The 25726-nt window shown below is 43.8% G+C and overlaps 1 protein-coding gene and 1 long non-coding RNA gene across 3 annotated transcripts in view; one reads left to right on the top strand and one right to left on the bottom strand.

The window, feature by feature from the left end:
* Nucleotides 1–5543, top strand: part of RASEF (RAS and EF-hand domain containing) — a 90765-nt gene extending 85222 nt beyond the window's left edge. The window contains exon 17 of the mRNA XM_061426012.1: nt 1941–5543. Within this exon, the coding sequence (XP_061281996.1) occupies nt 1941–2046 (106 nt within the window). The 3' untranslated portion in view covers nt 2047–5543. The remainder of the gene's footprint in view (nt 1–1940) is intronic.
* Nucleotides 5544–10936: 5393 nt separating this feature from the next.
* LOC133252960 (uncharacterized) lies at nt 10937–19679 on the bottom strand. Of its 2 annotated transcripts, none has more exons than XR_009738128.1 (2): nt 19553–19679; nt 10937–11444 (listed from the first exon to the last, which is right to left on the bottom strand). It is a non-coding gene; the product is annotated as an uncharacterized LOC133252960 (long non-coding RNA). The 2 variants fall into 2 exon arrangements; XR_009738129.1 differs by lacking the exon at nt 19553–19679 and adding an exon at nt 19415–19539.
* Between the last annotated feature and the right edge of the window lie 6047 nt (nt 19680–25726).

Below are 25726 nucleotides of genomic sequence, written 5' to 3'. Positions count from 1 at the left end.
TTCTTCACAGTCCAATTCTCACATCCATACATGACCACTGGAAAAACCATAGCCTTGACTAGACGGACCTTGGTTGGCAAAGTAATGTCTCTGCTTTTGAATATGCTATCTAGGTTAGTCATAACTTTCCTTCCAAGGAATAAGCGTCTTTTAATTTCATGGCTGCAGTCACCATCTGCAGTGATTTTGGAGCCCCAAAAAATAAAGTCTGACACTCTTTCCACTGTTTCCCCATCTATTTCCCCTGTTTCCCCATCTATTTCCCATGAAGTGATGGGACCAGATGCCATGATCTTCATTTTCTGAATGTTGAGTTTTAAGCCAACTTTTTCACTCTCCTCTTTCACTTTCATCAAGAGGCTTTTTAGTTCCTCTTCACTTTCTGCCATTAGGGTGGTGTCATCTGTATATCTGAGGTTATTGATATTTCTCCTGGCAATCTTGATTCCAGCTTGTGCTTCATCCAGCCCAGCGTTTCTCATGATGTACTCTGCATATAAGTTAAATAAGCAGGGTAACAATATACAGCCTTGATGTACTCCTTTTCCTATTTGGAACCAGTCTGTTGTTCCATGTCCAGTTCTAACTGTCACTTCCTGACCTGCATATAGGTTTCTCAAGAGGCAGGTCAGGTGGTCTGGTATTCCCATCTCTTTCAGAATGTTCCACAGTTGATTGTGATCCACACAGTCAAAGGCTTTGGCATAGTCAACAAAGCAGAAATAGATGTTTTTCTGGAACTCTCTTGCTTTTTCCATGATCCAGCGGATGTTGGCAATTTGGTCTCTGGTTCCTCTGCCTTTTCTAAAATCAGCTTGAACATCTGGAAATTCACAGTTCACATATTGCTGAAGCCTGGCTTGGAAAATTTTAAGCATTACTTTACTAGCATGTGAGATGAGTGCAATTGTGCAGTAGTTTGAGCATTCTTTGGCATTGCCTTTCTTTGGGATTGGAATGAAAACTGACCTTTTCCAGTCCTGTGGCCACTGCTGAGTTTTCCAAATTTGCTGGCATATTGAGTGCAGCACTTTCACAGCATCATCTTTCAGGATTTGGAATAGCTCAACTGGAATTCCATCACCTACACTAGCTTTGTTCATAGTGATGCTTTCTAAGGCCCACTTGACTTCACATTCCAGGATGTCTGGCTCTAGCTGAGTGATCACACCATCGTGATTATCTGGGTTGTGAAGATCTTTTTTGTACAGTTCTTCTGTGTATTCTTGCCACCTCTTCTTAATATCTTCTGCTTCTGTTGGGTCCATACCATTTCTGTCCTTTATTGAGCCCATCTTTGCATGAAATGTTCCTCTGTTAATTCTAAAAGTGCCTCTGTTAATTCTAAAAGAAATTTAGGAAGAGACAAAAAGATTTTTTGGATTTTAACCATCTGCTGTTATCTCCATGATCAAGTATTATTACAAAATGGTTATAAAGCCATCATTGCTTTTGTTAATGTTAAGCATTAGCTGGGGGTGGAAGCTAGGTTCCAGAGTCCTAAGGAATGAGCTGTGCGTGTGGCAGACTATACACCAGGCATGACCACAGGAGAGCAACAGTAGCCTGTGTGCATGTGTGTATGCACCTGGGTATGTGTTTCTGTGTACATGCATGAGTGTGTAGCCTACTGTTCAGAATGCAGATGGCTGGAGCTCACCTGTATGGTTGCAATCCAAGTTCTGCCACTTCTTCAGCTATGTGACCTAAGGGAAATTTCTTAACGTTGTTTGCCTTCATTTTCTCACATATAAAATGGGACACAGTAAAATCCTACCTGTGAGGATTAAATGTCAATACCTACAAAGCATTTAGCACCCTGTCTGGATGGCACACAGCAAGTGCTTAGCAGTGCAGTTTTATTTCTACAGAGTTGTTTATGGTTCTATTTTATACCTCAGTAATCTTCTCTGTCTGTATGTCTCTCTTTCTGTCTCCAGGGAAGTGAAAAAAAGAACTGATGAGGATGACAGCAAATCCATTACCAATCTGAGTGGCACTAGTTCCAAAAAGTCAACCCAGATGAAGAACTGCTGCAATGGTTAACTCCAAAACATCCTCAGCCCACGAAGCCATCATTCCCAGAGTACTGAATGTATATGACTTATTTGCTTCTTACGTGAAGTGGTACATCCTACAGACACTTGCGTGGAGAGTTACAGTGCGAGGAATCTGAACTGTGTTCTTGGGTCCCTCCAGAACCTCAGCTCTTTTTTGCTGTTTCGATGAGTGATTTGGGCGCCCTGGTTAAATATGCCTGCCTTATCTTTAGAAAGTATTTTTATGCTCAGATCAAAGCTGTAAAAGAAATTCACTGATATAATTAGATTCATGTGGTAGATGACATTTACTTCCAATATTCAGTACTATTGGGTTGGCCACAAAGTTCGTTCAGGTTTTTCTCCATTTTACAGGAAACCCCAAACAAACTTTTTGGTCAACCCAATAGAAAACTAGTAAAAGGGGGTTACCTTCCTACCTTTGCTGTAAACTAGCCTTCTGGTCTTGAACCTGTCACCAACCCACATTAGATCCATTTCCTCATCTGTAAACAAGCAGCTTGGCCTTTGAGGCCTCAGCTCTCTCAGCTCTGAAGCTCTTTAAGGACTGAGAAGGAGAGTGTGATGGCCCACAGTTTATAAGGACTCTGGTTGTTCATCTTTTTAAATATTTAAGTATCAATTTTTCTCACTTCTTGTACAAGAACAGAATTTAATTGAGGGAAAAATGGTAATGTTTTATGCTCCCGTGGAGATAGAAAAATCTATTGTCTTATATATAAAGAAAACATTTGGGGGACAAAAATAGTTTGTATATTAAAGAGGGTGTTTTATAATCTCAGAGTACTTATAAAGACCATGGTTTGAATTCACTGCTAAAAATTCTAACGAAAAATATAAAGCCACATACTACTGAAAATACAATGCCCAGGAAAGTTGTCCCACTTCACTTAAAAAACAAAAACAAAAAAAACAGCAAGAGACTGCAGGTGCTGGTGAAAGGGAGTAACTGAGAGTGACTACTAATGGATCGGAGAAGGCAATGGCACCCCACTCCAGTACTCTTGCCTGGAAAATCCCATGGATGGAGGAGCCTGAAAGGCTGCAGTCCATGGGGTCGCTGAGGGTCGGACACGACTGAGCAACTTGCCTTTCACTTTTCACTTTCATGCATTGGAGAAGGAAATGGCAAGCCACTCCAGTGTTCTTGCCTGGAGAATCCCAGGGACGGGGGACCCTGGTGGGCTGCCGTCTATGGGGTCACACAGAGTCGGACACGACTGAAATGACTTAGTAGTAGCAGTACTAATGGGTATATAGTTTCTTTGGGGATGATGAGAATGTTCTGGAATTATATTGTACTAATGTTGCACAACTTTGTGAATATACTAAAATCCACTAAATTATATACTAAATTATATACTTTAATGGTGAATCTTATGGTATGTGAGCTATATATGTGTATATATATAGTTTTTAAAATATACTAGTTTATCATTTTGCCAGATGAAAATATGCAAATTCAAACCTCCCCATGGCTTAAGAGCATAATGTCTTTTCTATAACAGATACCCTAACACCTTGGCTGCCAGCATTCACATCTTAAATAATGAACAGTGAAAGAAATGTTATGTGTAGTTTTGAAAAATCATCTCTTTTGAAGAGGAATTGTGGTTAGGGTACAGGTGAGTCAGTCCTTCGTCTGAGGTGACTCGGGACTCACCCTCACCAACAGCCTCAGGGGTCTTGCTCTCCTAAGAAGCTGTGCTGCCTCCCAGACTTCCCCACTGAAACGTCTCCAAGAGCCAAAGGAGTCAATATCTGACCCTAGGGTGGGTCAGCCAGGCGTGGTCTTTGGTTTCAATTTTCAGTGGCCAGAACCAACTAAGTTATTCCCAACCAGAAAGACTTGAACTTAACGTGATTCATAGGTCCAGGCCCCAAGTAGCCTGCTGAAAAAAATAATAGCTCTTATTTATTGTACTATGTAAGCTAAAAACATCCCTCTTATGGAATTAAAACAACTCTACTTACAGTTTTTATGATCAGACCTTAAATTCTCCAAGGTTTTTTTTTGTTGTTTTTTTTTTTTAATGAAAATTGGGTAGTATGTTAACACAGCTTATAAATAGCCACAACATCCATTTAGCTTTTCAAAGTGTGCCTTCTCTCTACTGGTGAGATCTAGTTCGGTTTTGTTCTTTTTCACTGGGAAGTTGGTTCTGTCTTCAACAACTCTACCATGGATTCCTGTTTCCTGTTTTTTGGTCCCAGAGAGGGGAAAAAAGTTTACATTTTTTACTAAAAAGAAATACCTTGCTGGTGGGGAACTGTCAAACTGATTCAGGGAGGGATGGTTATTTTTGTGCCATGGTGCGATGAAAGTTTTACCACTGCTGTTTGCCTCGGCATCTGTGGAGCCCAGGTTAGAACAGACCTAACAGACCTGTGTGTTGATATATGGTATTCAAGTTTAGGAGTTTGGTGCAGTTGCACAAAATTGTGTTAGCATACATGTTATTGTGTTGTCTTTATTTATTTTCCCCCAGTGTCTATATTGTCTTACAATATGTATATAATAGTATATACCTTTGATACAGAAGTATTATCTTGGTCTTTGCTTCTGGACTATATGGGCAGTAAACCAAACCGATTAGATTACATAGGTGCCTATGATAAATGAAGCACACATCTTTAACTATCTTAATGTGGATAAATATTTTTGCAACAAAATTCAAATTAGACTTACAACTTTCAAATTAGACTTAGAGCTCTGGTTAGCGATCCTATTTAAAGAAAAGCTACTGCTAGCTCTTTCACTGCCCTGCTAGGAAACTAAGTTATTACCAACATTTGATTTTATGAAGCTGTTCCCAAATTTAGAGTTTATTTTTGGTAATAACAAAAACAGCTAGTGTTTTTAACTTGAACTTAATTTGCTACTCTATTCATCTTGTCTCAATTACTCCTTGTAGAGATTTTAAAATCACAATCACACTACACTCTTTTTTATGTATCCTGACACACTGGATGTTATTTTAGTTTCTACATGAAAAGAACACTGGCCATAGAGACATTTTTCCCTGTTAACTTTTAGCTTCATGCATTTTTATAATTTATTTTTTCCACTTGCTGCTTTATATAACATATGTGACATCTGATTATTTAATACTAAATGTGATTTTCATAAGGCCCAAACCACACAACCCTCTTGCTGAAGATAAAATTGAGCTTAAAGATAAAGATTTATTTTCATATTTGTACAGTGCTTAGCTTCAGAGTCATGGTTTTTGTGGGCTTTTATTGTATGTATGTGTAAGAAATTTCATACATATATATTAAGAAGACCTCTAAGTAATGAAATAATTATTTTATGATTTTGATTTACATGGTTTACATTTTCATAATATTGGCTGTATTTCATTTATACTGTTTCTCTTCAAACCATTAATAATTATCCCATAATGTGTAATTTATGGTAGTACAAATGTCTAAAGAATACATTATATTTTCTGCATCATAAATTCAGTTTAAAAAAAAACACTTGCTTTGGTCTTCTGGTATTTCCTCCAGCTTTGCTGCAGGCATTGCTGAAGTAATTTTAGTTCTAGGATGTGCCTACATGAAACTGCGCCTCTAAAACCCTGGTCCAGGCAGCTAGCTGGGGAAGAAAAGGGTGGTGTGTGGTATTGTGGCACATCTCATCCTCTCGACCAGCAGGGCTACCGGTCGACCAGCTTTGGGGTGTGATATATAGGAGTAGTGAGGCTTTAGTAGAAAACTGGCAGGACAAACTTTGGCCATTCTCATGACCTTGGGCTAGGCCCCTTCTCTGACACCCCTCTGTACGCCCCCCGCAACACACCCTGCCTAGCTAACTCCTGCTTCTCCTTCTGCTTTAGCTTAAACGTCACTTCCTTCAGGAAGTTTCCCTGCTCATCCTGGTTTGGATGCGGCTACCTGCTCACTTGTTTAGTACTCTTTCTAACTGGTCAGCATCCTTACTGACCCCATATTTGTTTAACTAGACATATTCTTTGAGCTTTATCCCTGTTGTTTGCTGCTGCCTCCCCTCTGCTATACACAGTGCTTGAATGGGTGATCAAAGAAAACTGTTTAAATAAGGCAGGCTTTGCAGAGTTTCTGCAGACACACATACCCAGAGACATACACACACAACAGAATAACAGGCAGTATACTGTAGTGGCCATAGGTCTGAGCTCTGTAGCCAGCCTGCTTGGGTTTGAACCTTGCCTCATGAACCTTCTAGTCAGTAACTGTGAATAAGGAGCTTATTTAACCTTTGTGTACCCCAGCTTCTTCATTGGTAAAACAGAGATAACAGTACCTTAAGTGTATGTAAGGAAAGTGCTGAGAACAGTACCTGGCACCTTGATCAGTTTAGTTCAGTCACTCAGTCATGTCCAACTCTTTGCAACCCCATGGACTGCAGCACCTCAGGCTTCCCTGTCCTTCACAGTCTCCCAGAGCTTGCTAAAACTCATGTCCATTGAGTCAGTGATGTCGTCCAACCATCTCATTCTCTGTCGTCCCCTTCTCCTCCTGCCTTCAATCTTTACCAGCATCAGGGTCTTTTCCAGTGAGTCGGCTCTTCGCATCAGATGGCCAAAGTATTGGAGCTTCAGCTTCAGCATCAGTCCTTCCAATGAATATTCAGGGTTGGTTTCCTTTAGAATTGACTGGTTTGACCTCCTTGCAGTCCAAAGAACTCTCAGGAGTCTTCTCCAACACCACAGTTCAAAAGCATCAATTCCTAGGCGTTCAGCCTTTTTTATGGTCCAACTCTCACATCCATACATGACTACTGGAAAAACTATAGCTTTAACTAGATGGACCTCTGTTGGCAAAGTGATGTCTCTGTTTTTTAATATGCTATCTAGTTTTGTCATAGCTTTTCTTCCAAGGAGCAAGCATCTTTTAACTTCATGGCTGCAGTGATTTTGGAGCCCAAGAAAATTAAGTCTGTCACTGTTTCCATTGTTTCCCCATCTGTTGCCATGAAGTGATGGGACCAGATGCCATGATCTTAGTTTTTTGAATGTTGAGCTTTAAGCCAGCTTTTTCACTCTCCTCTTTCACCTCATCAGGAGGCTCTTTCGTTCCTCTTAGCTTTCTGCCATAACGGTGGTGTAGATTAATTTTTGTCCTTTTGATTACCGTGTATCTCAGCATGTTCCTCTTAAGGTTTAACCTGCCTGGGACTCTCTGTGCTTGGAGAGAGCAACATGGACTTGGTTGACTATTTCCTTTCCCATATTAGGATTTTCAGCTATTATTTCTTCAAATATTTTCCCAGGTCCTTTTTTCTCCTTCTGGACCCTCTATAATGCTAATGTTGGTGAGTTTAATGTTGTCCCAGAGGGGTCTTACACAGTCTTCATTTTATTTCATTCTTTTTTTCTATAGTCTCCTCTGTAGCAGTGATTTCCACCATTTTGTCCTCCAGGTCATTTATCCATTCTTCTGCCTCAGTTATTCTGCTATTTATTACTTCTAGTATAATCATCTCATCTCTCCTTGTTCTTTAGTTCTTCTAGGTCTTTGGTAGAAATTTCTTGCATCTTCTCCATTCTGTTTCCAAGATCCTGGATCAACTTCACTATCATCATTCTGAATTCTTTTTCTGGAAGCTTGCCTATCTCCACTTCATTTAGTTGTTTTTCTTGTCACTTCATCTGGGACATAACCTTCTGCTTTTTCATCCTGATTAACTTTCTTTAATGTGGTTTTGGTTCTGTCTGCCCTTTAGTGGATGAGGCTAAGAAGCTTGTGTAAGCTTCCTGATGGGGGAGGGACTGGAGGTGAGTACTGGGTCTTGCTCTAGTAGGCAGGGACATGCTCAGTAAAGCTTTAACCCAATTATCTGCTGATGGGTTGGGTTGCACTCTCTCCTTGTTAGTTGTTTAGCCTGAGGCGACCCAGCCCTAGCATATGTGGGCTCTATGATAGGGTTATTGATGACCTCATGCCAAGGGGCACCTTCCAGGACTGCTGCTACCAGTGCCCCTGTCCCCAAGGTGAGCCACTGCTGACCCACACCTCCACAGGAGACCCTCCAACTCTAGCAGGCAGGTCTGGTTCAGTCTCCTGTGGGGTCACTGCTTCTTTCCCCTGGGTCTTGGTGTGGACAAGGTTTTGTTTGTACCCTCCAAGAATGGAGTCTCTGTGTTACCCAGTCCTGTGGAAGTCCTATAATCAAATCCCACTGGCCCTCAAGGTTAGACTCCCTAGGGATTCCCAGTCTCTCTGCCAGATTCCCAAGCTGGGAAGCCTGACACGGGGCTCAGAACCTTCACAACAGTGGGAGAACTTCTTTGCTATTATTGCTGTCCAGTTTGTGGGTTGCCCACCCGCCAGGTATGGGATTTGATTTTATTTGGTTGCACCCCTCCATCATCTTATTGCCGCTTCTTTGTCTTTAGACGTGGTGTTTTTTTGTTTTTTTTTTTTTTTTTGGTGGATTCCAGTGTCTTCCTATTGATAGTTGTTCAACAGCTAGTTGCAATTTTGGTTGCTCTCACAGAAGATGAGTGTATGTCTTTCTACTCCATCATCTTGAACCAGAACCATAAAAGAGAAGTAAATCTTTTGAGAGAAAAATGAGGGCCTGAAAACTAGAATGGAATCCTTGTAAATGCAGACCCTCCATTTATTAAGGGGTGACTGGATGAAGCAGTTAAAAGGAAGAAGAGCTCCAACTGGGATTTCAAATCTACATGACAATAAAAATGATGGTGGGTACTGGGGTTATTTAAGTGGAAACCAACCTTTATGTTTATATACTATGATGCCTCTTGACAAGGATTTCCAGCGTATATATCCAAAAGTCCACAGGATAGGAATGAATCACCAACAAAGCATATTTTGCAAGCCTTAAAATAATATCTTTTCTTTCCAGATCTAGACGGTAAGACGTTTTCATAGCTGAAAATAGGAAATAGGCACAAATCCTTGCTTCAACTTGAAAATATGGAGTAAGATAAATTTTCAAGTGCAAAACTTAAGAATAACTATCCAGTTCTAATTTTTCGTCTGCATTTGTTGATCAGGTTTATTTGAGAATTTATATTTCTTAAATTTCCAGAGAGTGGGAATTTAGTTCTAAGGACCTTTGACTTGTGACCTCTCAGGCTGACAGTTCAGGAACCACATTTCATGGCCTTTGGCATACATTTTTATAGAGTCCTTCACTGTCTTTAGGATTTTGACTTTCTGAAAATTTTTCAATTTCAGTTTACTGGTACATCTTCCCATTGCTGTAAAGCAAGGTAGAACTCAAGAGCTGGATAAACATCTCTTCAAAGGGAGTTTTATGAGTTCCAGTGTAATTTTAGGAGTAAAACTAATGCTCTTTAATTCATCACAAAGCTGTTCTTGATCAGTCATTTCAGAAACAGATATATTTACTCTTAGATGAAATCCAAAAATTTCTTAACACGACCTCTCAGGCCCTCTGTGATCTCACTCCTAGTTGTTCTCTCACTAATCAGTTGTTTTTATTGAGCCTGTGTCATGGGTGCAATTCTAGACCCAGGGGAAGCAGAGTAAGACAGATCTTAAGCAGACTATATTCTGGTAGGGGTTGACAACAAACTTAATAAACAAAGAAGATCCACATTCTGCCTCCTCCCCACCTTTCTCCACCCCAAAGCCCCCAATCAGGCACAGGAAAGCTTTGTTCCTGTCAAGCTTTGTTCTCTCTCCTCCAGCCCTTTACTCAGCTCCACTTTCTGCATGGAACACCACTCTGTCTGTTCTCGGCATCAGCCTGCCCAACTCCTCTCTGTCCTGTACATCTCAATTCAGAGACTCCCAGCAGCTATGCCCAACCCTGGGATCTGAGCTAGGGCCTCTCCCCCTGTGATTTCTATCCCAATGCCCATCACAGCGCCTGGTCAGACTGCATGTGATAAGCAGGTTACCTGTGTACCTGACATGCTGGATGACTTCTGTTTCCTGCAGCCCTTTAGAATTTACTGAGTAGGGGTAAAGATTTCCCCACCCTCAGTGCACACTTCAGCAGCCTCATGACTTCATATTCCTCTGGATCAAGGTCTCAAGGGTTTTTTATGTCATAGACTCCTCTGAAGCTCAGGATCCCCTTGGAATAATGTTTTTAAATGAATAAAATAAAATAGATAAGATTATTAAGGAAGCCAATGATATTGAAAGATTATTCCCAAACTATTTAAAATGTTGTGGGGAATCCCCTGGCTGTCCAGTGGTTAGAACTCTGTTCTAGGGCCTGGGTTCAATCCCTGGTCAGGAAACTAAAATCCTACAAGCCTCATGACATGGCCAAAAAAAAACAAATGAAAAGAATGAAACAAGTTCAAAGAAATAAATTTTTTTTAAATAAAAATGTTGTGATATTTTACATTATCAAAGTGAAAGTCTCTCAGTTGTGCCCAACTCTTTGTGACCCCATAGACTATACAGTAGATGGAATTCTCCAGGCCAGAATACTGGAGTAGGCCTTTCCCTTCTCTAGGGGATCTTCCCAACCTAGGGATTGAACCCAGGTCTTCCACATTGCAGGCAGATTCTTTACCAGCTGAGCCGCCACAGAAGCCCAAGAATACTGGAGCGGGTAGCCCATCCCTTCCAACAGATCTTCCCAACCCAGGAATCGAAGCAGGGTCTCTTGCGTTGCAGGCAGATTCTTTACTAACTGAGCTATCAGGTATTGATGCTGCTTTACTGGCACATTAAATTACAAGAACTGATGGCGCATGTATTAACAACCATTATTTTGACATCATGATGAAGGTAAATTGTATTCTGAGACATCTGCAAAGAACCTAATATAAATTATAAATATCTGTGATTTCTATTGGTGACACAGTCACAGATACCAATAATCCTCCTGGGGTTTGGTGCTAGCATTTTATACTAAATGAAATGCTAAATTCCAGTTAGTTTAGTAAGTAAATAAACATTATTTTTTCCCATTCAGTGTAGAAATACAGATTTTTTTACCCATTGACCCAGTAGGTTCATGGCCCCAAGTAAAAACCCCTGCCCTGGGTGAGAAGTTGCAACCATAGACTATTTAGAAGAGAATTCTCACATAGAAATCAAAACTCAAAGCTGGACAGAGCAGTATCAATCCTCTCCCTGATCCAGTTCAGGTCTGCTTCAGCCTGGAAGCTTGCTGTGGGAAGGGGGCCTTGGTCCCCCTGCTCTGTCCTGCACCCCTGACTACCACTTATTGCTGATATACTCCCCTCCAGGCTCCAAGCAGAGGAGCATGATACCAACATTATAAATGCCATTTATATGTGAGCAGGCCAGATCTCACAGAAGAAAAAGAATGTATGTAGCCAATTGTTCTTGACCATCCAGTGTGCTGAAGTTTAAGGCTAAAATGACGTCCTTGCAGGGATGTGTTGTAGTCTACCTCTTGCTTTTATAGCTGCAGCTCTGTGGAGGAAGGAGAGAGTGGGATGAATTGAGAAAGCAGCAATGATATATGTATATATATACTACCATGTATAAAATAGATAACTAGTGGGAAGCTACTATATAACACAGGAGCCCAGCCTGGTGCTCTGTGACAACCTAGAGGGGTGAGATGGGATGGGAGGGAGGCTCACGAGGGAGGGGATATACATATAATTATGACTGATTCACGTTGTTGTACGGCAAAAACCAACACAATGTTGTAAAGCAGTTACCCTCTAATTAAAAAATTAAATATTACAAATAGAGTACAACTAAAAAAGAACTGCAGCTCTGAAGCAAATCTGATTTAATCTATCTTATAGTCATGAACATGGGCTGAGGAAGTTAAGAAAGGTATAAAGATTGGGGATAACTGAGTTGAGAAGCAGAAATATTGAATGTTTTCCAGGGTGTGATGGCAATCATTTTTCTCCTCTAAAACTCCACTGAAACTAGAGTCAAATGCATTTTTCTTTTAAAGAATCAGAGCCAGAAAGGCAGAACAGGGACAAAACTATGAAGCTGGAAAGTAGATGGAAAACTTGGAACTGAGTTAACCTAAGAAGGCTGAATCTTAAGCTAGTAGTGTGGGGAAACTGAGCAATCTAGGTTTACACTGCAGATTTCCCAACAGACTCAGGAACTGGCAGAAGCAGGTACCTCTGGAACTAGGGGTTGGGGTATAAGGGAAGGTGGGGTGAAAGCAATTTGAGAAGCAGTTTTATCCTTAAGTATAAGTTTTATCCCTAAGTATATCCTCTCATGCTATGCCATTACTACTCTGAGCTAAGTATGGATATCTATTTTCTGCAGTAAAACAAGGATGCTAGATTGGGGGCTATACAAGGCATGGTTGAGTGTGCTGGTACTATTCAAAAAGCAGGAGAGTTAAATGACATGTCATCTGAGTGCTCAGCACTAAAAGCTAATACTACCCACTCAGCTTTCAGGACATTGATGCCTTTATCTTTCAGAGACTGAAAGACTTTCCCCTGGAATACTGACCAGATAAGAGGAAAGACCTTTACAAGAAATGACCCTGCCCCCATCACCCTACTGTAAAGTTCAAAATTGGTTAATAGCTCCCATCACTTGAGCTTTCAATTAGGATGTTAGCTCCTCTGAACAATCGAAGGACCACTGGATTTTTATGGAAAGGTTCTAACATGGAAAATGGAGACCAAATAAAACGGAAATATCAAGTTGGGGAAATAGAGCTTATGCAGAGGAAAAAAAATCTTTCATTAATGTATCTTGAGAGACAGACAAAACTGCTGTAGCCATGAAACAAGAACAAGATAGTATCAATAAGGAACATTCATAGAGCAAAAAATAAGATCTTAGAAATGAAAAACATGACAGTGGAATTTTTTAAAAAGTAAACAATATAGAGTTTTGAAGACAGATTTGAGGAGTCTTCCAGAAAGAAAAGCACAAGGAAAGAGAAACCAGGAGAGAAGGAAGGAAGTATAATAGCCAAAACTAGCTGTTCCAGAAGGAAACAACAGGGAAAGCAGGATAACATAATCAATCAGTAGTCATGTACGGATGTGAGAGTTGGACCATAAAGAAGGCTGAGCACCAAAGAACTGATGCTTTCGAACTGTGGTGCTGAAGAGGACTCTTGAGAGTCCCGTGGACTGCAAGGAGATCAAACCAGTCAATCCTAAAGGAAATAAACCCTGAATATTCATTGGAAGGACTGATGCTGAAGTTGATGCTAAGAGCCAACTCCTTGGGAAAGACCCTGCTTCTGGGAAGGAATAAGAGCAAGAAGAGAAGGGGGCAACAAGAGGATGAGATGGTTGGATGGCACCATCGATTCAATGGACATGAGTTTGAGAAAACTCTGGGAGACTGTGAAGGACAGGAAAGCCTGGTGTGCTGCAGTCCAGGGGGTCTCCTGGTTTCTCTTTCTTTGAACTTTTCTTTATGGAAGACTCCTCAAATCTATCTACAAAACTCTATATTGTTTACTTTTTTAAAAATTTCTGCTGTCATGTCTTTCAATTCTAAGAGTCAGACATGACTGAGGGACTGAACGACAGTATAATCAAATGTCAAAGGCAAATGGTAGAATCTCTCCTCTCTGCCCCTGTTGGTTATTGGTTCCATATTTCTGGGCTTCCCAGATAGTGCAGTGGTAAAGAACCTGTCTGCCAATGCAGGAGATACAGGAGACACAGTTTCAATCCCTGGGTCAGGAAGATCCTATGGAGGAGAGCATGGCAATCCACTCCAGGATCCTTGCCTGGAGAACCCCATGGACAGAGAAGCCTGGCAGGCTACAGTCCATGGGATCACAAACAGTTGGACTTGACTGAAGCAACTTAGCATGCATGCACACACCTGGGAGGCTGCTGTAGCTCTCTTGCCTGTATCCCACTCCCACTGCCTATCAGCTGCATGGAGTGAATGGCACCTGGAGTGAAGATCAGGGACATGGAAAGTAGTCCACGGAAGCAGGACATGGGAAGGGGCTGGACCCTTCCCTTAAGGGTAGGCAGGAAGAGAAACAGAAAGAAAGATCGTGTAGATGGGGGTCTGAGTACCTGGGATAGAAACTGACATGTTCCTGAAGAGGGCATGATAAGACAAAAGGATGGTTTGCTATCTAAAACCAGCGAAAGAACCTTGGTTCAAAAGAACCTTGAGCCAGGAAGCCACCTCAAGGTCCTCCTTTTGGAAGAAGAAGGCAAGTAAATCTCAGCTTCAGTGTTTGCCCACAGTGTAATAAAGAGCAGTGAGTTTAGCACTGAAGCTTCTGGGAGAGTACCACAAACACAAGGTTTTCTAAACAGATCCTTGTGGTTGAGTTAACTGCCAGCAGCCTATACTCAGCCCTACTGCTGTGTCTCATTTCTACACCACCTACTCCTGGGATCCTTCTCCACTTTCCTCCTTCCCACCAGCCTTGCCTCCCTGCATATTCATGTATATATTTATATATGTATATTATATGGTGCTAAACTCAAGTCAGCTGTGGGCCCTGCCAGGATTTGCCTGGTGCTTTCCTCTCAGAGGGTGACTCCTGTCCTTTCCCCAAAGATTCATCATATAACCTTGCTAGCTCCAGCCCTTCACTCCTGTCATCATTCCCCATTTCTTGATTATGTCTTACTGCATTGCAGAAAGCACCAGATGATTCACCTTGACTGTCAAAAGAAAACTTTTAAGGCTTTGGAAAGTGTCTGGTTCCATTAAACAGACATGGAAAGTGGCCAGGAATCTAGAATTTAATGCCACACATGAATCTTCAAAAATCAGATAAAATGCTCAGAACAGAAGAGGGTCTATGGCCCCTTTACTTCTCTCTGACGATGCCCAATAATTGGATACTTCAGAGAAATATCTGTTTATCATTAATGTAATTACATGAAATTCTCTGAAACCCTTAGATTGAATGGAGTTCCTCCTACATACTGTTATAGGAAGCCTCTTGAATAACTTGCCATACTGAGATATTCCTAGAGCTCTTTCCTACTTCCTGTGCAGTCAGCCTGCATCCCACCCCCACATCCAGCACCACCACCCAATGCATGAATGGATCTCTTTTTAGGGGCTGAACCCTGGTCTCTAGCATTGCAGGCAGATTCTTTACCACTTCAGCCACCAGGGAAGCCTATATATATATTATTTGGGACTGCACTGGGTCTTCTTTGCTGCATACAGTATTTTTCCAGCTGTGAGTGGGGGCTACCCTCTAGTTGCAGTGTGCAGGCTTCTTGTTGCAGTGGCTTCTCCTGTTGCAGAGCACAGGCTCTATGATGTGCAGGCTTCAGTAGTTGCAGCACTTAGGCTCAGTAGTTGTGGTGCACTGGCTTAATTGCTCTGCAGTATGTGGGAATCTTTCCTGACCAGAGATTGAACCAGTGTTCCCTGCATTGCAAGGCAGATTCTTAACCACTGGACCACCAAGGAAGCGCCAGAATGGACCTCTTAATGGTGGCCATCATACTCATATTCCCTTGACCTCCTGAGGAGGCATAAGTGGACCCTGTCCTAGCTTCTCCTGTTAACTAGGTTGGAGCAGGAACTGGTCTCCCTGGAAGGAAGACTGGAACAACAGACCATTAAGAAGTTCATGGCAGAACAGCATAGCTCAAGGCTGTACTTGTTCTACTCAATTTAAGGTTAAGTATAAGTAAAAGATTTGGATCACCCCTTTCCCTCTGGAAGGAAACTTCTGGCTAAAGTGGCCAGAGAATCATTTCAGACAACGATGATAAACATGAATAAAGGGCAGCAAAATCACAACACAAGGAAAACATTACAAAATCCCTGGGCATGTGTTTTTGCAATTTTCAGGCCAAATGTGTGACCCTTGGAGAGGACGCAGACTTTAAGGTCAATTTCACAAGAATGGAATGTGGAAAAAATCATCAGAGTCAGAATCTGACATTTGACAAGTTACTTAATATTTCTGAGCCCATTTCTTCATCTGAGAAACAGAGAATAACAGTATATCCAAACCCAAAACATCATTCACTGTTAATGTGCTGGTAATTCCCAAAGCCACTTCTCTGCACTAGCCATTCCTCTGGGTTCTAGTTGTACAGTCAATAGCCAGGGGAAGCTCTGTCTTGCTCCAAAGACAGTGCAAACTAAGCCAAATTTTCCAAACATCCTCCACACCACCAAATTGTTTTCTAATGTCAGGGAATGGATGCCACTATACATCTACTCAGACCATACACCAAGTCAGTCACTGGGTTCTAATTTTGATATCAAGTTGCCCCCCTTTCCTCTATTTTTTACTGTCTCTGCTTATAGTTCAGTTTCTCACTCTTTCTTTCCTGAACAACTACAGTATCCCCGGGGCTTAGAATAGTGGCTGGTACATGCATAGCAATACCTTAATAGTACTTGATGCAAAGTCTGGACTGAGGGAGCACAGCAATTAATACATCAGTGTGATGAGTCCTATGGTATGTCTTGTCCTGCCACAGAAGGAAGTACTCAGCTGATGAGGATGACTGTTCAGTTCAGTTCAGTCACTCAGTCATGTTCGACTCTTTGCGACCCCATGAATCACAGCACACCAGGGCCCCTGTCCATCACTATCTCCCGGAGTTCACTCAAACTCACATCCATCGAGTCAGTGATACCATCCAGCCATCTCATCCTCTGTCGACCCCTTCTCCTCCTGCCCCCAATCCCTCCCAGCATCAGAGTCTTTTCCAATGAGTCAACTCTTCGCATGAGGTGGCCAAAGTACTGGAGTTTCAGCTTTAGCATCATTCCTTCCAAAGAAATCCCAGGGCTGATCTCCTTCAGAATGGACTGGGTGGATCTCCTTGCAGTCCAAGGGACTCTCAAGAGTCTTCTCCAACACTACAGTTCAAAAGCATCAATTCTTCGGCGCTCAGCCTTCTTCACAGTCCAACTCTCACATCCATACATGACCACTGGAAAAACCATAGCCTTGACTAGATGGACCTTTGTTGGCAAAGTAATGTCTCTGCTTTTCAATATGCTATCTAGGTTGGTCATAACTTTCCTTCCAAGGAGTAAGCGTCTTTTAATTTCATGGCTGCAGTCACCATCTGCAGTGATTTCGGAGCCCAAAAAATAAAGTAGGGTGGCATAAAGGGGTCACAATAAAAACGACCTTGAGAGGCATCTTGCACTTAACAATTAAAATATCTGAGTACTTACCATGTGCCAGGAACTGTGTCAGACATAACAGTCACCAAGACACATGCCTTGACCAAGGTCATTATCTTATGGGGTAGAAAGTCTCATACGCACAAACCATCTAATCAAAATATACTTGGATGTCCAATGTTTATCTCAAAACTGTTTATCCCTGTCCCACCACCCCCACCACCCAATCATACATACTAAACCTGCTCCAATCACTGTATTTGCCACATTAGTTAATGGCATCTGTCTTTTGCCAGTTGTTCAGGCCAAAGATAATGGTGTCATCCCTGACTTACGTTTCTAACAATCAGCTTCCAATACATCAGTAAATCCTATTGTCCCTGCCTTCAAAATGAAACCAGAATCAGAAACAAAATGAAACCCCTTCTTGCTTCCTCTGCTACAATGATTGCAGCAGTAGTTTCATAACTAATCACCCTGCTTCTTCCTGAGACCATACAGTCTATTCTCAACACAGAAGCCCTATGTGCTCAGGGAGGGTACTGGCTACAGATGATGGGTGGACAGATAGAGGAATATAAAACCATGAGGCCAGATAAGGTCACCAAAGGAAAGAGTGTAAATGGACAGATCTGAGGACTGGACTCTGGGACATTTTGACATTAAGAAATTGGAAGGGAAAAGAAGAACCAGGAAGCAGAGGAGACTGAGAAGCAGTAACCAGGGAGGAAGAAGGAAATCCAGAAGAGTGTGGCATACTGGAGGTCAAGAGCGGGGAATATAGCAAGGACAAAGTTGGTCAACTGCATGAAAAGTTGCAAATTGGCCAAGTAAGATGAGGATGCAGAGTTGACCACTAGATTTAACAACACAGAGATCACTCACAGCTTTGAGAACAGACTCACACGTGATGGAGGTGACGGCATGACTGGAGTGGATTCAAAAGAGAATGAAAGGAGGGCAGTTGGTGATAGCAAGTGTAATTAATTCCTTCAAGGAGGTTTGTTCCACAGAGGTGCAGAAAAACAAGGATATAGCTATAAGAGAAAATGCAACCCAGGGAGGTTGGGAGGGGTTTTTTAAAAGGGGGAGCAACCCCCCTAGGTGGCTCAGATGGTAAAGAATCTGCCTGCAGTGTGGGAGACCTGGGTTTGATCCCTGGATTGGGAAGATCCCCAGGAAGAGAGCATGGCAACCCACCCCAGTATTCTTGCCTGGAGAATCCCCACAGACAGAGGAGCCTGGAGGGCTACAGTCCATGGGTTCAGAAACAGTCGGACACAACTGAGAGACTAAGCACCCTGAGACTTAATGTGCTGGATGCTAGCATCAATGATGCAGTTGAGGTGTGATAAACTGATACTGCAGGAGAGGAAGGAGAGAAGGCTGGAGTCCTGTGGTGGTGTAGAGATGAGGAGATAGGAGCAAATATCCAAGTCCTGGAGCTGGTCTTGGAAAAAGCACAGACAGTTGGCTGGTGGTTAGTAGAGAGAAGAAGCCATTAATGAGATAGACTTTGAACATTAGAAGAAAGGTTGCTCCCACATGTAAGACAGCCTGGGCAAAGACTTCAAGAGTAAATGAGGGACTACCCTGGTGGTCCAGTGGTTAAGAATCCACCTGCCAACACAGGAGACAAGAGTTTGACTCATAGGCTGAAGGGATTCCACGTGCCACAGAACAACTAAGCCCATGTGCTGCAGCTACTAGGCCCACATGCAGCAAATACCGAAGTTCACAGTCTAAAGCCCATGCTCTGCAATAACAGAAGCCACTGCGACTAGAAGCCCACACACTGCAAAGATAGAGTAGGCCCCCGCTCACCAAAAACGGAGAAAGCCGAGTATAGCAATGAAGACCCAGCACAGCCAAATAAATAAATAAACTTTTTTTTAAAGTTTTTTTTACAATCTTAAAAGAGGAACTGGGAAGGGACCATGGCTGAGGGTAGAGGATGGGAGTATGAAGAACCAAAGCTGAATGTCAAAGGTGGAGATGGATTCTGGAAGTTACCATGAGAAATTACTATTTCAGCGTAAGCACTAGGTGTCCAAGGTGGTTGAGTTGCTGATCATATGTGTGAAGAAGATGCTCCTGGAAGCAGGAGCAGCAGGAAAGACTGCAGAGATCTTCTAGATGCATGCAGCCTCGGGCATGAGGCTAGAGACACAGAAGTATTGCAGGCGTGGCATCCTAGTGTCCAGCCAGAAACCAGGGATGTCTGCAGGTGGGAAGAGAGAACTGGGAAACAGAAAGACAGAGAGGCTGCCCTGAGTGGATGGGAGGGACCTCTGCTTTGCACACCTCGTTTCTCTCACAAGGTGACACTTCTGCATTCTCACCTTCTGACCTACCACAGAGGAGCCAAAAGCTGCAGTAAGGACAGGAAGTGCTGCAGCTTCCTTGCCATATGGTGTGGGGCTCTGTGGGGTGCCCCTGCCTCACTGATTCCCAAGGAAATCCAGGATGGCTCAACATACATCAGACCAGGAGGTGGAGGCAGGACTTCCTCTGTGAGGACCCAGCATGCAGCACAAATGTGTCCTGCAAGCAGGATGCAGAAAAGCCAGGGTGGGAAGAAGCAAGAGTGTCCCTCTGGATGGTGATACTGTGCCCCCAAGGGGAGGAGGCACAAGGCTCAGCCCTGCTGAGCCACACCCTCCATTGTTTCCCTAAAGCATCCCCAAAGATCAGAGGAGGTCTTGTGGCAGGCACATCCTGCCAGCCTGCTGGGAGTTGAAAAGAGAGCCACAGAGGAGAGGAGAGGGAGGCCCAAATGAAGGGAACTGACTAAGCATCAACTGGGAAGCTGAGGTTAGTGTGCAAACATCCTGGCTTAGGTGGAGCAGGTCCTTCCGATGTATCCTACTTGCTGGATGCCAGCCCTGGCATCTGCTGCTGACCAAGTCCTGCAACAAAGGGCTGGGGGCAGAGAGATGACCTTCAGGATTCTCAATTTCTCAGCAAAATCAAGAGCTGAGAGAAGACAGGCTCAGAGCCTAGGATTTATGCAGGATGGTGTAGTGGGATGAAGTCTCACTCATCCCATCCTATAACCCTAGCACAAGCCCCACCATCCAGCTCCCCCTTGGCTCAAGAGCTAAAATCAGAATGAAAACCCTCATGGCAGAGCACAAACTCCAGAACTGCTGGCAGATGCTAGGAATACAGTGGTGCTTGCTTGGGAACTTTGGAGTTTGCCTCTCTGCTCTGAGGTACCACCCCGTCCTGACATGGAGCCCTTAGCCTGATCTCTGCAGAGAGCCTTTCAGAATTCTAGAGAGGATTTCAGGCAACCAACTTTCTGCAGTGGGGGGATGGCTTCTCCACAGAATCACTTCTCCTGTAAAACACTGAGTCTCAGCAAACAGGGACCGTGGCTGCTTCGTTTCTGTACCACCTCAACAAACACGGGGTGGGCACAGGAATAAACACCACTGGAGATGCTGCTTCCTGTGCCATGTGACAGGAGCTGAGTCTCTGCTCTTCCCCAGTCAGCCAAGCCTGTTGCTGCACCTGCTTCAGGGCAGAGGCCTGGGCTGTCGGAGAAGGAAGCACAGAGTCCACTGCAGGGAGAGGAAAGAAGGGAGGACAGCCCCGAGTGCAGGCGGGGACATGAGGAGTGAGAACAGTGCAGGCACACAAGGTGCTGGGGGAGGCCGAGGACCCATCCCTAACGGGGCTTGGATAAGACTGTCCCTTCCCAGGCACAGACACAGTGAGGCCAGGACCCTGTGTACTTGCTCTGATGGGAGCACGGGAGGAGAGAGGGGGCCTGAGAAGGGGCCAGAAGGCGATCTGTTTCCAGAAGGAGGGATGCCTGCTGCCAGCTGCCCCCCTTTCCCACCCTGTCCCCCTCCTCCACTGGAACGTCTCTGGGTCCACAGCCAGGCAGAGAGCATATTGGGGGCTTTCCAGAGTGTATCATTCCCAAGGTCAGGCCCCACACTGAGGCCCCAGGGGCAGGGCCCCGGGCAGGCAGCCGGACACATGGGAATCCAGACAGCAGGAAGGGAAAGGAAACCATCTCTTGCGGTAAACAGCGCTGGCAGCTGGGGTGCATTAGAGAGGGGCAGGGGAAAGTGAGAGGCCAGAGCAGAGCCTCACTGCAGTTAAAGACACACGGTTACAGACACAAGAGGACATAATTTCAGTGACGCCACTCAGAGACTAACTCGGAGTAGCCAGAGACACGTTCAGAAAACACACCTCCAGAGACTCATAAACACCCAGCCTCAGACATGCTCCACAGACCCTGGCACCACACACATGGAACAGACACAGCCCCCATCCTGCAGGCCACAAACACAAATGCATTCCAAATCCAGCCTGTAAAGTCTTTCTCCTCCATAAATCCTCTTAGGCCACCTCAGCCCAGGCCTGTTCATCCACCTCTAAACTCCAATTTGGAATTTCTGTCCCATTGCCTGTCCTTTAATAAGGACAGTCTTGGATCCACGTGCATACCTCTGCCTTCAACAACTTGGCTGTGTGCTTTGAAGAAATGTCACAATCAGCAAGTGAGTCCCTAGTCCTCTTCAGCAGCCCCATCCTTCACTTACACACCCATTCCCACCCCCAGGAGCGTCCCCAGTTTGCTGCAGGGCCCTGACTCTAAGTCAGTCTCTCCGATGCAGCAGAAAAACAATCTAAAGGAAGAGTCAACCAAACAGACCTACTCCATCAAGGTAATACTAGTAGGTTTTACCAAAAAAATCTTTACATTACCTTATGCTTACCACTCTTTACTTGCAATCTGTGATGATATGTCAGTGTGATTCCATGCATAGTCCTAACGCTAACCCTGACCCTAGGCAGCCACACATGGGGTAATGTCTGCAACTACACTGAGCACACAAACCTCACACACTGAGGAAGGAAAGGGTCATCTGCAGTCCAGGGACCCTACAGTTCCCTCAATAACATCTGCACAGTCATCAGGGCACCCAATCCCTAGAGGCCTCAGTACTCAGCTGGGAGCTCAGGAGCACCAGTGCACCCAGGTCCTTTGACCCTTGTTAGATGTATGAGCCCTCAGGAGCCCAGCTCACCCCCAGCCTTGTTCTGGGACTAGCTCAGCTTCTGGGCTAAAATTCCTGCCATACCCCTCCTGGCTCCTGCCTGCCAAGCTGGGAGCATCTGTTGTCCTGGAACCCCCATCAAGCAGGAATGAATGGGCCTGGGGTTGAAGGGAATGCGGGCTCTTCCCAATGTGGGGGTTTCCAGACTGGTGAACCCACAACTAGGACCGCTACCCCAGAGCCTGGCCCGTGTGCCTGTCCTAAAGAGGTGGCTGCCAACACTGGGGGAGTAGGGATGGACAGCACATCCCCCACCTCTCCTCTAGGTCTCGATCTGGTCACAGAGTGTGTTCACTCTGTGCTCATCAGCAAGTAAAGCTAAAGGGAGTCACATGCACCTCCCTCACCCTCACCCTCACCCTCAGCACAGGACGTCTGGTGTAACACACCTCTGTACCTCAGCCACTGCAGAGACTGTCCAATACCACCTAGGCTCCATCAAGAGCTCATCAAGCCCAAATCTTACCCAACAGACTAGAACACTTAAGTGGCTACTCACATGTCATATGTGCAGCCATTCGAGTCTCTGTGTCACCTTCCTTAATGTCTACACCCAGGTTGGTTGCAGGACCAAGAGAGGGGTTGGTTCAGGGCTGCAAGCTCCATGATATGCACATGAGGTGCTTGAGAAATTAACAAAATCAGCTTACCATCTAGATAAACATGATTGCCAAGTACTGCACAAAGAGTGAGATTTTACTCTATTTGTAAGTTAACTAGCTATCATGTTACTGTTCCATGAATGCTGGTAGAAGACACAAGACTCCTGGGTCTGATGTAAAGGATTTTATTACTCATAGCACAGGCATAGCAAGAGCTTTAACATAGGTTTGTGCATCAGTTTCCCATGCCTACCAAGTACCAAGGGGTTGGCACAGGATATATGGTAGATGCCTGCACATACAGTGGGCTGTGTTACAAGAGGAATATCTGTAAGGCAGTAAGGCAAATGTGTGTGGCAATGAAGTTTGGTGATTCACTGCTTTTATAGTAAGAAGAATCAGGCCTAATCTTTGTCCAGGGGAGATGTTGCTTTATCTGTCAAGGCAGCTTGTTGCAAATTCAATTGTGAGAAATGGTCTGGGAAACAGGGTTTTGCAGTCTTGGCCTACCTAGTAAGAACATTCAGGAATCCTAAAGGCCTAAGGTGGTTTGCCTCTCAACAGTGATTAGCAATGGGTAAAAATAAATGGCTGGTGAAGGAGAAAAAAAAACACGAAACAAAACCAACCAGCTTTATCTATACCAGAAGTCCCAGGGGAGATACTCCAGTTAAAAAGGAAATCAATTAACAAAGCCTCAACAAAGAATGCTTATTTGTTACTTCTTTAACTGACAGGTGCAACTGAGGCTGTCTTGGTCCTTATCAAGGGAGAGAGAAGATACTATCATAGGGACAATGTGAATACTGAAAAAACTGGTAACTTGAGAATAGTTCAGAAAAATCTTCAAGGGGCAGGGGAAGGTGGTGGCAAATAACAGTAGAACCTGAAAGCTGAATAGGTCCATTTGGCAGAATGAAATGGAAAAAATGAGAGCCAATGACAACCTAAACCTTTCCATGTTAGAAGCAAAAGTCTCTGAAGTGGCTTCTCCTCATGATTCCTACCTGGTGTTCATGCTTTGTGTAATCTCATCCTCCTGAGTATGGGTGGACATGTGATTTGATTCTAATCCACAGAACACAGCAAAGGTGATGGGATGCCACTGCATGATTATATTACATAAGACAGTCTTCTAGCATACTCACTCTACAGACTACCTCCTGCCTTGATGAAGTGGCCATGCTGGGAAAGCCCATGTGGCAAAGAACTGTAGGTGGCCTCTAGGAACTGTGTGTGGCCTTTAGTTGTTGTTGAGAGTGGTCTTCAGTTGAGAGCAAGCAAGAAGCTAGGCTCTCAGTACCACAACTGCAAAGAAATGAATTCTGCTAACAAGCTGAGTGAGCCTGGAAGATTCTTCCCCAGTCAAGCCTCCAGATGAGAACACAGCCCAGACAACACTGCACCAACTGCAGCCTTGTAAGACCCTAAGCAGAGGACCAAGCTGGTCTCTTGACCCACAGAAATTGTTGTTGTTGAGTCACTAAATCATGTCCGACTCTTTGCAATCCCATGGACTGCAGCATGTCAGGCTCCTCTGTCCTCTACTACCTCCTGGAGTTGGCTCAGATTCATATCCATTGAGTCAATGATGATATCTAACCATCTTATCCTCTGAGGCCACAGAGACTATGAGACAATAAATTGTAGGCTGTTTTAAACTACATCTACAGTAATTTGTTACCCAGTAATAGAAAATACACTGCTGTAACCACGAAAGAGAAGCATCTGTAAGGCAGTAAGGCATATGTCTGCAGTATGGAATTTGTGCATAAGCAAGGCACACCCTAATTCCACAGTATGAGCCAGGGAAGAAATAGAGGAAAAGGCATCTAGGGAACTCCTCTCCCTCAGCTTATTCTATAAAGACGTGTAGCTAGGGAGAGCCTGCAGCCCTCCTTATAGGGCTGGAAACATCTCATCCTGCATATTAAATGTAAGTTATCCTTTTGTGCCTTCATGCACACATTCCTAAAAGGCTCAAAATTATAATTAACAGTGATCTTTAGAACATGTGGAAGGGTATTCCCCAGGGCTTCCCAGGTGATGCTACTGGTAAAGAACCTGCCTGCCAATGCAGGAGATATAATAGACTTGGGTTCAATCCTGGGTTGGGAAGATCCCCTGGAGGAGGGCATGGCAACCCACTCCAATATTCTTGCCTGGAGAATCCCATGGACAGAGGAGCCTGGCAGGCTACAGCCCATAGGGTTGCACAGAGTCGGACATGAATGAAGTGACTTAGCACACCCACACAGGGGTGTTCTCCAAGAAATGAAAACACAAAAGAAACTTTTGAAAAGTAGGGAAGCAACCCAAAACAAAGGGTTTTACAGAGAGAAAAATGAGCCCCAGATTTTTCAGTTCAGGAAGGAGGAACAATCGAGATAGTTCCCACAGCTTTACATAGAGTAGGTATTCAATAAATTTTTCTTGAAGAAATGTTGAAAAGATGAGTAAGGAAAACTAAAAGTTTGTTTTTTTTTTTTTATATCAATGTCAGACCCTCTCTCTAGTTCAATGTGGGCTAAAGGGGGATGAGAAGACCGATTCTTCAGAACTCATTTCTAGAAACTATGCAATCACAAGCTCATCATATCCATTGTGTTTCCTCAGAGGTGGAGGCTAAATGGTGAGCTAAGTTTAGCACAACCTAGATAGCATATTCGAAAGCAGAGACATTACTTTGCCAACAAAGGTCCATCTAGCCAAGGCTATGGTTTTTCCTGTGGTCATGTATGGATGTGAGAGTTGGACCTTGAAGAAGGCTGAGCACCAAAGAATTGATGCTTTTGAACTGTGGTGTTGGAGAAGACTCTCAAGAGTCCCTTGGACTGCAAGGAGATCCAACCAGTCCATTCTGAAGGAGATCAGCCCTGGGATTTCTTTGGAAGGAATGATGCTGAAGCTGAAACTCCAATACTTTGGCCACCTCATGTGAAGAGTTGACTCACTGGAAAAGACTCATGCT

The sequence above is a fragment of the Bos javanicus genome, chromosome 8, assembly GCF_032452875.1.
Source record: "Bos javanicus breed banteng chromosome 8, ARS-OSU_banteng_1.0, whole genome shotgun sequence".
Lineage (NCBI taxonomy): Eukaryota > Metazoa > Chordata > Mammalia > Artiodactyla > Bovidae > Bos > Bos javanicus.
The sequence above is the reverse complement of the archived record's forward strand: the minus strand, read 5'-3'. Positions and strand labels throughout refer to the sequence as shown.